General features: G+C 34.7%; 1 protein-coding gene across 10 annotated transcripts in view; it reads right to left on the reverse strand.

Moving 5' to 3' along the window:
* CNOT2 (CCR4-NOT transcription complex subunit 2) overlaps window positions 1–13,539 on the reverse strand; it is a 113,595-nt gene that overhangs the window by 19,034 nt on the left and 81,022 nt on the right. For 9 of the 10 annotated variants that reach the window (XM_057556431.1, XM_057556434.1, XM_057556439.1 and 6 more), the window contains 3 exons: window positions 3,835–3,982; window positions 2,904–3,086; window positions 559–638 (listed from right to left, as the gene is read on the reverse strand). In XM_057556431.1, the coding sequence (XP_057412414.1) occupies window positions 559–638; window positions 2,904–3,086; window positions 3,835–3,982 (411 nt within the window). The remainder of the gene's footprint in view (window positions 1–558; window positions 639–2,903; window positions 3,087–3,834; window positions 3,983–13,539) is intronic. The other variant, XM_057556432.1, reaches the window with a different exon arrangement.

Raw genomic sequence — 13,539 nt, forward strand, 5'->3', positions numbered from 1 at the left:
TGCAAGAATTCTTTACTGTCAAAATCAGAATTGGTTTTCCATGTAATTAAATTCTGAATTTTACACATAAAACTGGATTAAAAATTTGTAAGAGTTAAATGCCAAAATTAGTATTATTAAAACTATTAAGAAAAAATTGTAAGCGCTCCATATAATTTTAAAGGTTTCTTCAATCTGGGTCTCTATAGCCAGAATGCCATACCACTCAACCTAGTTTAGACTGTAGTAACAGGACTGAGATAGGAAAAGCTCTTGAAGCAAAAAAGATTCTGAGGCACAAGTACAGACTAAGTAAATGTTTACGCTTTCTCCAGGTGTTAAGGAAACAAATCTGATGTTACAACACTATACTATTAACATGCCAAGTGAAAAAAATATATTTAACTATCTTTCAACTGTTCACTGAATTAAATCCTATTGCCTGTCAAATTCTCCCTAAATTAAGTTCTATCATCTTAACACAAAAATTCCTTTAATATTTTGACTAGTATGTTGAATTGCTTTATATTTCAAGATCTATCATAGTTTTATAGGGTACTAGCTCCAGAATAAGCTTACCTGTTCCATTAAAAATGTTACTTGATAAGGAGTTATTCATTCCAAATGCCTGATTCCTGTTCATTCCAAATCCAGACATACTGGGTACATAGAAAATAATTTTAGATATACAGTAAGAACACTAACTTTCAGTTGAAGAAAAACAAAAGTGTTTACTTTTGATCTCCTCATATAAAACAACATGTTTAAAAACAAATACTAATTTTTTCTTGAGTTGAATCTTGTTATTTAAAGCTTCCCTAAAGTCCTTCCATGAACAACTGAGAACCAAAACATCTTAAACAGATGAATTAAAAAACAAAAAGCAAAGAATTTATATAAGCCTTGAGGAAAATAAAGATTAAGGGTATAGTTTTGTATACTTGGAGAGCCAACTTACTGGATATAATGGAAGAAGTAATTAACCTCAAAAATAGGCAATTTAGTTTAAGACTACTGTTCCTGAATACTTGTTTTTCTTCCACTACTGGTAAAATGTGCTATTATTACTTTTCATAAAAGATCTTCTTTCATACAGTCTGTCTTTCCCAACTAGAACATAAACTCCTCATGGACAGGGTTCATGTCATATACTTCTTTGCATCTCCTGCCCTTAGCATTCAGGAGGCTACAAAAGGCACTCTCAGTAAATGTTCAGTTGACGTGAATTAAATGGTCATTTTCTTTAACTGAATTCAGTGTTCTAAAACACATCATCTAGTTTATCTTTTAGCTACTTAAAAAAAAAAAAATCTCTCCATAGTGCTCTTAATTCTAAAGTAAGGTATTTGGTAAATAGTTACCAAAGCTTCCCTTTTTTGCACAAGCCTAAACATGGGAAAACAAACAAACAAAAAATAAGGCTGAATTTAAAGCAAGGCCAGAGTAATTAAGCATGTCAAAAAGAATCGTTAACACAAATTCTAAAATGAAAGTATGCATCTTTAACATCAAATAATCTGATAAAAGACAGTGTATTAGTGTTATGAGTAAGGTTAAACTGTTTGAAGATGACAGGGTTTTAAATTTTTTGCCTAGATTTGTAAAACTAACTATGGCCAAACAATATTTTCATAAAATAATGCAGCTGGTGAAACACTCTAGAGAAGAGGAGAAAAGTCAATAGAAAGTTCTGTTTAATAGCATGTTAGAACTGCTGATGATATAGGTACCCTCAAACACTGAATAAGTAGTAAGAGATGAAAACATTCCATAATACATACGCTTATCAATAGTAATAAGCAGGGCTTTAGAGACCCATACTTCATTGACAATTTATAAGCAAAGTATTTTTTAAAAACTAGAATGTGAAAAAATATGGAAAGGCAAAAATTTAAATATACATTCAATGAACGATACTACAAGAATGCAGAAAGATGTGTTAAAGCCCAAGAAGTATTATATCATCAGGAAACTGTCAAGGAGATGAGAATTTTGATAACCCTTTACAAAAATAACTTCTGTAAAAATTAAAAGAGCAGTCAAATTATAAAAGAAGTACTCAAAAGTCTAAATAAAAGTAAGAATTGGAGGTTATGGGATGAAGATTAAAAAGGAAATGTGCTAATAACCTATTTTAATTCAGAATTTATGAGTCCTAGATAAAAGAAAGTGAATTAAATGGCTTTGATGATAGCAACATCCTTTCCCCCCATATTCCCCATTAAAAAAAACGAACAATCAAACTAAAATGCTTTTTTTTTACAGTAAAGAAAGCCCTATTGCAGACATAACTCTCATATAAATTACCTGAATAGCTTTAAAATCCTAACAAAATGGGTAACTGTTTTTCATATTGTTAACTATTATTTGCATAGCAGTATATGCAATGACCAGTGCAAAAAGGAGTGAAAAGCACAAATTCATCTTTTTGTTTTAAATCCCAGGACATGACACTATTTTCAAATACTACAGATGTAGTCTTCAAAAAGTCTTTGTCATTAAGTCTCCAAAGAACAAAACTGAAATTCAGTTGAAAAGGAACTTAACCAAAGCATAAATGAAGGCAGTAATAGTCAAACATGTCTCCAGTCCTATTCATAGGTATAAAGCTCTTACCACACAGGTGACCAGCCTCATTTAATAGAGGAAGGACATATCAACAAAAAATCTGCCGGTTGGCAACCTAAGAACAATCCTTTTCTAACAGTAACAAAAAAGCAAACTGATTTTCAAAAGAACATGTCTTTAGTTTGGGAGGTTAAAGTTGTGATGTGTAACAGAAAGAGAAGCTTTGGTCAAAATATATGATGAAACACACTTAAGAAACAGAAGCCAAGACTCAAGAACAGAACGTTGAATATGAAAAGGCAAATTTGAAAATACCCAGAAAGAACAATTATACACAGTATCAATAAACATCTTACCTGTTCACAGTAAAAGGCTGTCGAGAAGGCTGCTGCTTTGGCATACATATTATGCTTGGCGAGCTTCTGTTGGGGCTACCTAACCCTGAACTGCTCATGCTATTTGTCCTGCTAGGAATTCCAATGCCCTGACCAACCTGGGAGTGGTTCATCATATTCCTAGGATTCATAGGCAAAATACCCCTGAAAAAGAAGTCCATTATACTAAATAAGCTCTCTACAATCACTCATTAAAATTCTCTGTAAATAATCAATTGGCCTAACCCTAGAATCTCAAATATACTTTCAAATTGCATTGCTAATTTTTATTCATTTAACTCTTTTGTCTGGACATTTGAAAAGAAAAAAAGCTCTTTGAAAAGCCAAAGTAAACAAACCAACAAGAAAGGGCAAATCACAGAAGAATATATGGTGATATCGAAGATGAGAGAACTACTGGTGTGACTATGACATAAAATACAAATGTATTTCACATATATATTTAGAATAATTTCATTCCAAATGTATGTCATTCTATCTTCTTCATACTAATATGCACCATTTTTGTAATCTGTTTTATTTTATTCTCACTAGAGTAATGGATGTGTGGTGAGGGAGCAATAAACAGAATTATCTGAGGAGTGATCTGAAATTGCACATACTCCTTTGAAAAAGAGTGCTTGCTTTTGAAAAAAGCCCCCCAGGTGGTGATTAATCCTTGATACCCACCCCAGCTGATAACCAGTATGCTAGCTGCAAGATAAAAGCATCTTACACTATACTTATCAATTTGCAATGAAATAAAATGAGCATAGGGTATCAACTTTCTTTTCCTCAGTGAAAGGCACTGAACCAGAAAATCAAATAATTAGTTACCTTATTAAAAAACTAAAAAGCTTGTTTAATCTACAAAGATACATTTTGAGAAATATTCTGGTCCATCAATAAATACCTGCTTGGAGATGGAGGCGTGTGAAGTGACATTGTTGGTACCCCTGTTGTTGGCGTGACGTGGCTCGGTAACTGAGTGCCTTGTGATAAGCTGCGATTTAACTGAGGGGTATTGTTGCTCATCCCCCTCATTGGAAGGCCTAGTGCACCTATTAAAAAAATTCAGAAGAAGGAAATTCATTGCCATCAGGAATGAAATTGTTATCCATCTTCTGGAGTTGGTAATTTAAAACATTTAAAAATGACCTAACGTTAATAATATGCAAATTTTAAATGGAAATATTCATTTCACTCCAAATGGACTCTGATTTTAACAAAAATGTATGTCTGAAATTTAATATTATGAATTTTCATATTGCTTCCATTATTCTATCTTTCATATTTCTTCTTTGCTTTCATATTTCTATCTTCTTTGCATATTTCTATTTTACAATAAACTGTCTGCCAATGACTATAACAAACTAGATGACTTATGTTTCAAAATAAAAACATTTTATACAAATATGCCTTTAAGAAATTTGCAATCTTGTGTGTTTTTATGTTTTAAATCATAACTGAGGTACGCAGACATTTAATCCCCACTTTGCTGAAGTAGCTTTAATTTTTATATGATCCTTTTCAAATGCATTTAAGAAAAAGTCTCTTTATTACTATTTACACATACATACTTCTCAACATTACAATTTTTTACAAACCCAACATAAAATGTCAGCAACTGTTAAAAACTCAACCTGATATAGCTATAAGAGACAAGAACATATAACATTTTAAAAGATTTCAAAGTACAATGACCTTCTATTTGTCTAGTATTTCTGGGGCCAGGTGTGGGAATGGATGTCCAATATGTGTATTTTTCAAAACCTACTGAGGAGTTTACCATTCAGAAACAAAACATTAAAAAGAAAAATTAACCATCTGGGATAAACTTAATTGTTTCCTGCCTTGTGTTAATATGAAATATAAATTATTGTTTTGTTAATGATTCAGAATAATCATTGTGGATATTTAATGTTCTGGATGTTTCTTCCCCCTTTTATCCCTCAAAGCAAGGATGTTCAGCTGTCACTTATGTTGCCATCACACCTGCCTATGGATGTCAATATGCCTCCTTGCCTCCACCTTCCTTACTCACACATTTTGGTGCCTTCTGTTACTAGTCTGCTGTGGAATGGCACATCAGTCAACCAAACATTCTAAACTGGAGGTTAAATAAAAGTGGTAAGATAGAATGAGAGTTAGTGAATAAGTAGAGGACTTTAGCAATAGGGATTTAAAGTGACTCCCTCCCTACTTTTTGGTCTAGTTTTGGGTCCAAGAATTTCAAAGACCTGAATATTTTGAAACTATGACTTCCAAAAATTGGGATATATATATTATGTTCTGAATATTTTCCTTCAAATATCTCTGCAAATTTATCTTTTTGCATAACAGTAACCTGTTTGTAACAGTAACGCTTTGTAACCTAGGGATACCAGTGAATCACAAAGATTTCACTGGAATCTGCCAGCTTCAGTACTCAGCTTGCAGCCTAACTGCTTCTCAACTGAACGAAGCCAATAAATCCAACTCAATATAGCTGTTATATTCTATGTGTACTCATATTTCATGAAGACCTGAGCTTGGTTCTGCATTTCTTTAAGTCACACAAAGGGAACTGATCTAGATCATATGTTGGTTTAGTCATTATATGTATGTCTGGTCACTACAAGTTTTGTGACCACGAGTATACCGCTAGCTACAGCCACTTTCTCTGAATTTGGGACAAGATAAGGAAGAACAAGAGATTAAAAACCAGCCTACGTAAGATTTCTTCAGAAGATACCAGTCTTTTCCTTTTCTCAAGCACACTAGTTTTCCTCTAGGCCCTCTAGATGCTCCCGTAATGAACCACCAACATGACACTTTTCACATCACTTACTCAACAAACATTTATTGTGTGCCTACCATGTGCCAAGCACTGTGTTAGCTGCTGGGGATACAACAGTGAACAAGATAGAAAAAGCTCCTACCCTCAGGGAGCTTACATCCTTTTCCCTAAATATGCTGTCCTAAAGTCAGCTATAGCTGCAAATTTCTCACAGGAATGTGTTTCTCAGTTACTGATAACCAAGAAACCTAATCCAATGTTCACATTTTACAGATGAGGAACCTGAGCCTCAGATAAGTTAACTGACTTCTCCAAGGTGACACAAAGAACCGAGACTCCTAGTGTTCTTAATGGCAGCCCTATGGGAGCCCAAGAAAACACTAAATGAGCACCCTTGTGAGTACCTACTGACTTGTAACACCTCTTATCTATTCTTTTTCTTTTCTCTTGCTTTCTTTTTCTGAATATGTTTACTTAAAACTTTTTCTAAACCAACATCTCTTATCTCTTCCCTCCATTTTCTTCCTCTTCTTCTCTATACCTGTCAAGTTTTCTTTTCCTCCACATTTACTTTTCCTTCCCATTTCACTCTCTACATCTTCATCATTATAAATATACATGTTCCAAAAAATTGCACCCTTTGGCTCTTCAAATAGGCCCTTCTAAAGACTCATGAGGTTTGTTTACTTCAACCTTTCATATACTTATTATTCTATGCTGTATTATGAAAATACGTAACTTCAGAAATATTTTAGAGATTGGAGATTATCTGAACATTAGTAAAAAAAATTTTGGAGAAGGAAACAAGAATGGGTAAGGTAATATATTTAGTCAATTACGGATTGGCACACTTGAATTAATTTATAGTGAGGAGAGTAGAGGAAGACAATATGAAATAAAGAACTCAAAGATTAGCATTTACTTTTATTTTTCCTTTAAAAAACACTTGATTTCATAAAAACAGCTAATAAATTCAAAAGCTCTGAGTTGCATTTTATTGAACCTGGTGAGTAGGAAAAAAGAAATCAAAAGAGAAGAAAGGAATGCATCAATTTCAAACTGGATCATCAACCCTTGAATACTTTATAATTGAGTTATTTTAAATTCAATTTAAAAACTGAATTCCTTTAAAACATATAGAATTAATACCACTGAGTAAGAACAGAGAAAGATTTATTTCTAGGAAACAAAATACATGGTCATTAAATTTGAGTTGCTTGAGTCAAACTATTACAACTGCGTAGGGTCAAGGGAGGGAAAATTTTACTTTTACTAGTATAATTAGAAACATGATAGAAAATTATCTAAAATGTTATACCAAGAAGAAGACATGTAAGCTGAAAGGGGGAAGAGGGGGAATAAAAAATTAGCTTAAAAAAAAATTGACACGAAATAACTACAAGTAAAAAAACATAAATATGTATGCCTGAGCTTGTGCACTGGAAGGGCAGTAGAATTAAATTTTATCAAGCACCTAAGAAATATGTGAAGCACTATGCTACTTCATCTCCTTATAAAATATTATAGAGAAGGTATTTATCCCCTTTTTATAGACAAGGAATAAAAGAATGATCAAAAAAAAAACCAGCTATAAAGCAGTTTAAAAGGTTACAGTTTTGAAGCAAAGTTTTCTTTCTATTTGACAAAGTGATAATAAAGGATAATACCATATTAGAAGGAATACATGAACATATTCTAAGTAGATTCCTATTTCCTATTTGGCAGGGTGCTAAACAAAGAATGAACTGAATTCTGTATTGATCATTTTTCAGAAATCCAAAAGAATACGACCTAAGAAATGTTTCCATGAATTACTTCCATTGCACAAACTGATTAACAGCACATTCCTTAAATAGTTATGGAATGATATGCCATGCTTTAGTCAATCTTTTGCTAAAGATTAACAATATTAATAATAATACAAGTTATAAGAAAAAAAATACCAGCAACCAAATCCTTGAATACTCATACTTAAATGAAGTCTCCTGAAATCTTTAAGGAGAAGGGAGACAATTTTTAATTGATGCAAGAGGGCTTAAAGTATCCCCCATTCCATTCCCAAAGCAACTACCTTCCCTAAACTCACTGTCTTGCCCACACATAAAGGGCAACCATCTTCTTACCTCCAACCTGTCCCCATGTCTTCTTACCTCCAACTTGTCCTGAACCTAGCTGGTTAATCTTCCCTGTAACACTATTTCATTATACAATTTCCTTAATTAAAATCAAAGTATTTTAGAGATAGAAAAGTCTCCAGAGAGTATCCAACCAAGTTACAGATGAAGATCATTTCAACTTAATTATAGATGAACTAACATCAGGCATTAAGTGACTTGCCCAAGATCACAAAAAATGAAGAATAAAAACCATGATCCAGGGACTTCCCTGGTGGTCCAGTGGTTAAGACTCTGTGCTTCCACTGCAGGGGGCATGGGATTGATCCCTGGTCAGGGAACTAAGATCCTGCATGCTGCTGATGCAGCAAAAAAACCCAAAAAACAAAAAATACAAAGCAAAAAACCACACACACACACAAACAACAAACAAACAAAAACATGATCCAATTTCTTGACTCTAATTTCAATCCCTTTTTTCAACCAATCACACTTTCCGCTTCTTGAAGTAGTTGCTAACCTTCACATCACGTGGGAAACTTTAATATCTGTGTCCCACACCCAGAAACTGTGACTTAGTCTGGGTCTGGGAAATTCATGGGCAGTGGGATTTTTTAAACTCTTTAGGTGTTTCTAGAAGGGCAGTCAGGGTTGAGAATCACTGTTCTAAAGTTAAATCCAATCACAGTGTAGTCTTTAAAATGCTCTGTCAAGACCCAAAAGATTCTTGTAATCTTTATTTTTCCCAGCTTTATTGAGATATAACTGACATAATACTCTTCTAATCAATTTTAATACTTTACTCACCCCAATACAAACTCTTTTTAGATACCACATACTTGACTTACAATCTTCTTTGTAATTTCCCTAGTCCCCTCCCCAAAACATGCCCCGGTATCTTTACTCATATCCTTCTCCCCACCTAGAATACTTTCCCTCCTCTTGTTCTACAGAGATATACAAGACTATTTAAAAAAGAAAACAAAAAAACCACCCAAAAAACAAACTGCTATGATCAAGGTGTTTACATGCAGTACATGTACAGTGTACTTGGTGTATATGGGGGGCAACACTCAGACATGAAAGTAGAATGAATTTGGGATCAGAACATGTTTCCTAGACAATACTGTATATGAACTCAATAATGAAAGAGACCTAGCCAGGCATTTGGTGGTGGTGATGAGGAGTCAGGGGAATAAAAATGTCACACCAGTTTGGTCTGAGAAAACTGCAAGATATATGAAAATGAGGACAAGTGATATGCCTGGAGGAAGAGTGGGCTTACCTTCTGGGTAGTAAGGATGTATGAGACAAGCATGGATGGAGCTAACCTGGCTTCAAAATCCTCAACTATGAGAAGTTGCTGCTGTGTTAGAACCAGCTGGGAGTCCCAAACATCTGGCTGGATCTTTACAGCAGGTGGCACTCCATCTGTGGAACAGCTCTGTGAATCTCCTACATATACTTTGTACTCCTCCTCCTCAACCTATGTTTGCATGATACATTAGCAGCACCCTTTCACAAAGTAATGCAGGTCTCTAACCTTAGATATCATCCTTGATCCCTCTCTTTCTTTCATATCCCACATCCCCAAATCATATTAGCTCTATGTCCAAAATATCCCAAATCTAACCATTTCTCAACACCCCCAGCACTAGTCCAAAGCCACCCTACCTTCCTGCCTGGACTACTGCAGTAATTGTCTTTTTCTTTTTCTTGTCACTTGTCCCTCCTCCACTCAGTCCATTTTCTACACAGCAAGGTGATCTTTTAAAAATGAAACTGTATCTTAAAATCCTTCCCATTAAACTTAGAATAAATCCAAATGCTTTACCAAATCTTTACAAGACTCCATGACCTGACACCTGCTACCCATTAACCTTCCACTTTCTTTGTTCATTATACTGGCCCTCTCATTCATCCTTTAACACATGAAGTTCATTCTTACATTCTCATGAGTAAGACCATTTGCATTTGCTGTTGTCTGTACCTGAAAATCTCTTCCCCAGATCTTTCCAAGGGCTTCCACTTCTCAACAGACTGGTTTCCATTCAAATACTACCTCCTCAGAGAACAGCCTCTTTGCCTGCTCGAAAACTACTGATCCCATCCATTCATCCATTAACCTGACAATTTTTTATAGTACTTATTATCAGAATCATATTATCTATTTACTAAGTAAATAAATTTATTTGCATGCTTATTCTGTTTTCCTTCATTAAAATATAAGCTCCATGAAAGCAGGAACCTTGTTATTTGCCATACTCTTCAATCCTGGAATGATTCTTCACTCATGGTAGGTACTAGATAAATAACACAATAAATGAATAAATCCTATCATAATGCCTTAGTCAGCAGACTCTTGGAATCTGTGTATTTAACATATGCAGTTTCTACTGTGTGCAAATTGCTTTCTAGGGTCATGACATTCAGTAAGTAATATGTAGCATCCAGGTTTCAAAGAAACTGCTGTTCTCAACTCATGTTCACATAGTAAAACTTACAAAGTAAGGCAATCCTGGTTCTACTACTTACTACCTAGGCAAGTCCCTTAACCTTTAATCGGGTTGTTGTGAAGATTAAATGAGTTTATATCAAGTACTTAACATAGCCCCTGACACATAGAAAATACTGAATAACTATTAGCTTTTGGGGGGTGAGGGTCGGGTGGGGGGATGAAACATGCCTATGGAAAGAAAATCAACAGGTGGTCCTAAAGGTAAGATAAAATGAGATAGTCTAATGAAGTAACAACGGTTTTCACCTATAAATAGTTGTTTTCTGGGGGAAAAGAGTATGCTATAGCTGCGTTCTTGAACTTGAAAAGTAGCAAATATCTTGAGACAGATTCCATAAAATTGTGAAGATTTGTACTTCTTGGATGAAACCAATGTAACAGCCTAATAGATTTCCCTTGTCTTGATAAAGCAAACCACTCAAAAATTTATCCCATGCTGTAGATTTTGTTCCCACTACTAAAACAACCTTACTCATAGTCTCTTCAAGGACAATGTCAAACATGACCTCATCTGTAAATCCTGTCCTGATCATTTAAGGTATGTGATTACTCCTACCTTTCAAGTCTCCAGAAAACTCTGTACTTCTTCCTCTATTTTGTAGGAAAATAACTTGTGTATTTATCCTACTAGATTATATATAAGGACCATATCTTGTTCATCATGCATTCAACAAACATTTAGTGAGTGCCTATTGTGTACAGAGTAATGAGGATACAAAGGCAATGAAGACATGCAATAAATAAACGCAGCAACACCGAAGGCGTATATACACTGTACAGAGATGGCATAAAAGAGAATGCTCTCTTCTACAACACATCTGCAGTCTCTAGCATGATGCAATATATATGGTAGGCACTCAAAAATATCTGTTAAACTCAATTCCTACCTCCTTTTTGAACCTTTCCCGTACTACTGTAGCTTACTGTGCTTTTCTCTCCAATCCGCAAGTCTGTCCATATCATTCAACATGATACCTTTTAACCTATGGTATTTAATACTTTGCATATAAATATGTCTTGACCTCCCCAACTATAAAATGCTTCTAGAGAGCAAGAACTCCCAGGGTATTCATTATTAATTCAAGTATCTGTTAAATGATCCTGCTATTTCCTAAAAGCTACCAAAATGTGTCACATGCCTAACTATACTGTCAACAGCATTATTTCTGAACCATTCCACCTGTGCTCTGGTTCTCCACAAACAAGTAGCTTTCATATATGTATTCTTAAAATAGGAGGCCAAAGGGATGTTGTTGAAAGCATAAGGCTATGCCACTGCTTTTAAGCCAGGAGTCCGGATCCCAGAAAGAGAAGTTTATTTCCTTTCCCAGCTAGTGGTCTGGGTCCTCTGAGAATTCAGATACAAATGTATATAATGGATTCATTCAGACAGCTAGTTAACCGATGTGGCTAGATTATAGGCATATAAGAAGTACTCCTTTTTCTCAAATCCTCCAAGGCCCTAAATCCTGTTGGTAAGAAAGAAAAAGTCACACCAACGATACTACCACTTAATTTCAATGCATTGACTATCCAGGGGAAATTAATTCCTGGCTCCCTGTTCATTCCCATCTAGTACACAGCTTCAGGGAGCCCAGGGGTCTTTAAACCTAGACAGTGTACTTAAAATCTTATGCACAAGTAGAGAACAAGTAGAGAACATCATGCAACTTGAATACAAGATTCCATTCATCAGCTTCTACAGTTACCACTTGATGCACAGTAGTCACATAAACCCTTGGATGAAAAGTTACATTATTTGGATACAACTATACTGTACTAGAACCCATGATCACACAAGCTCCTAATCCAGCATTTTCTGGGTATCCTTGTGTACTATACAATCACTTCCACCCAAATCTGGCGAAAAGTCGCTTTAAGCAGCTCTGTATCCATTCCAAGAGGAATTCCTTCCCTTGTTTTAAACTCAGTGAGCCTCAGTTTTGGAGAGGGCACTCTTCCTTCTCCACCTCTAATCTCTCTAATCATCAAGAACACAAAACAGATAGTAAACCTCCATTTTAATGGCTCAAATTCCTACTGAACTTTGCCAATCTGAATACAGAGTTAATGGTGGTACTCAATACACTTGGGGGGTAAAAGAACTTTGTAATATCAAGCCCAATGCACAATTAAAGTTAGCTGCCATAAGAATAACATCATGAATCTATTCCCACCTACTTATTCTATCTCCCCATCCTTTATTAAGGTCAGCCCCTCAAGTTTTATCTTTCTGACTTACTTATACTACCGAAGCCCTGACCCTCAAGTCCTACATGTTAGCTGGTGTTCTCCTCTCTGAGAAGGTGTGTGTTCAAACTACTTAGCAGCTGAAAGACTTATCTGGCCCTGTCAGGTCTATCCTAACAGACAGAGACTAGGAATTCAGGCTCTGTTTTATTTTATTTTACTAGTTGTAGCTTCTAGATCTGTGCACTAGAAAGGAATAATTGTACCCTGACTTGAGACATTTCCGTTTCAGTTGATCTAAGGTTCATTTTTTAAAATAAGTTAATACCTACAATGTCAGTTAAAAGAGTGAGCCATGAATTGAAAATGCTGGTTCATCAATGCTACAATAATAAAGCCATTTATTATACTAAACTCCAACAGGAAATATTTGTCATATGTAACTTCTTTTTAAATTACTAAGTACCTTAAAATACTTTTCCTAATGAAAATAACTTTGCTCATTTATTAATCTTTGTATACCCTTAACCATCAGCACAATCATGTACACAAATTAAGTCAATAAATGTCTACCTTACCAATGAAATAACTATATTCCAAACCTAATCCATTCTATAACTTAGCCCAATTATAACTTCACATTTGTAGGTTAAAAAAATTAGATCAGATTTTCAAAGTCCATATAGCTGATTATATTGTAAAATAATTGCCATTCTCCTTCATTAAATAACCTTGGCTTCTCAAATATAACTTTTCTCTATTCCATTATCTACTTTCTGCTGTGATAAATTGTGGGCTTTAAAAAGAAAGCAATGTAAGTTCTTTGCAGTTTCTCTATAGAAATAAAGGGTAGCTTTAAAATTTAACTAGATATTTCCAACGTAAGGGTTACCAGAAAGGTGAAAAGTAGTAGGCTTCAAACAAAAACAGTCCAAACGAAACAAACTGTTAGCTAATAATATTCCCTCAATAACTAGAATGAACATTTGCTGATAAATAAGCAACATCTTTTTTGTG

Source organism: Balaenoptera acutorostrata, chromosome 11 (genome assembly GCF_949987535.1).
Source record: "Balaenoptera acutorostrata chromosome 11, mBalAcu1.1, whole genome shotgun sequence".
NCBI classification, from domain to species: Eukaryota; Metazoa; Chordata; class Mammalia; order Artiodactyla; family Balaenopteridae; genus Balaenoptera; species Balaenoptera acutorostrata.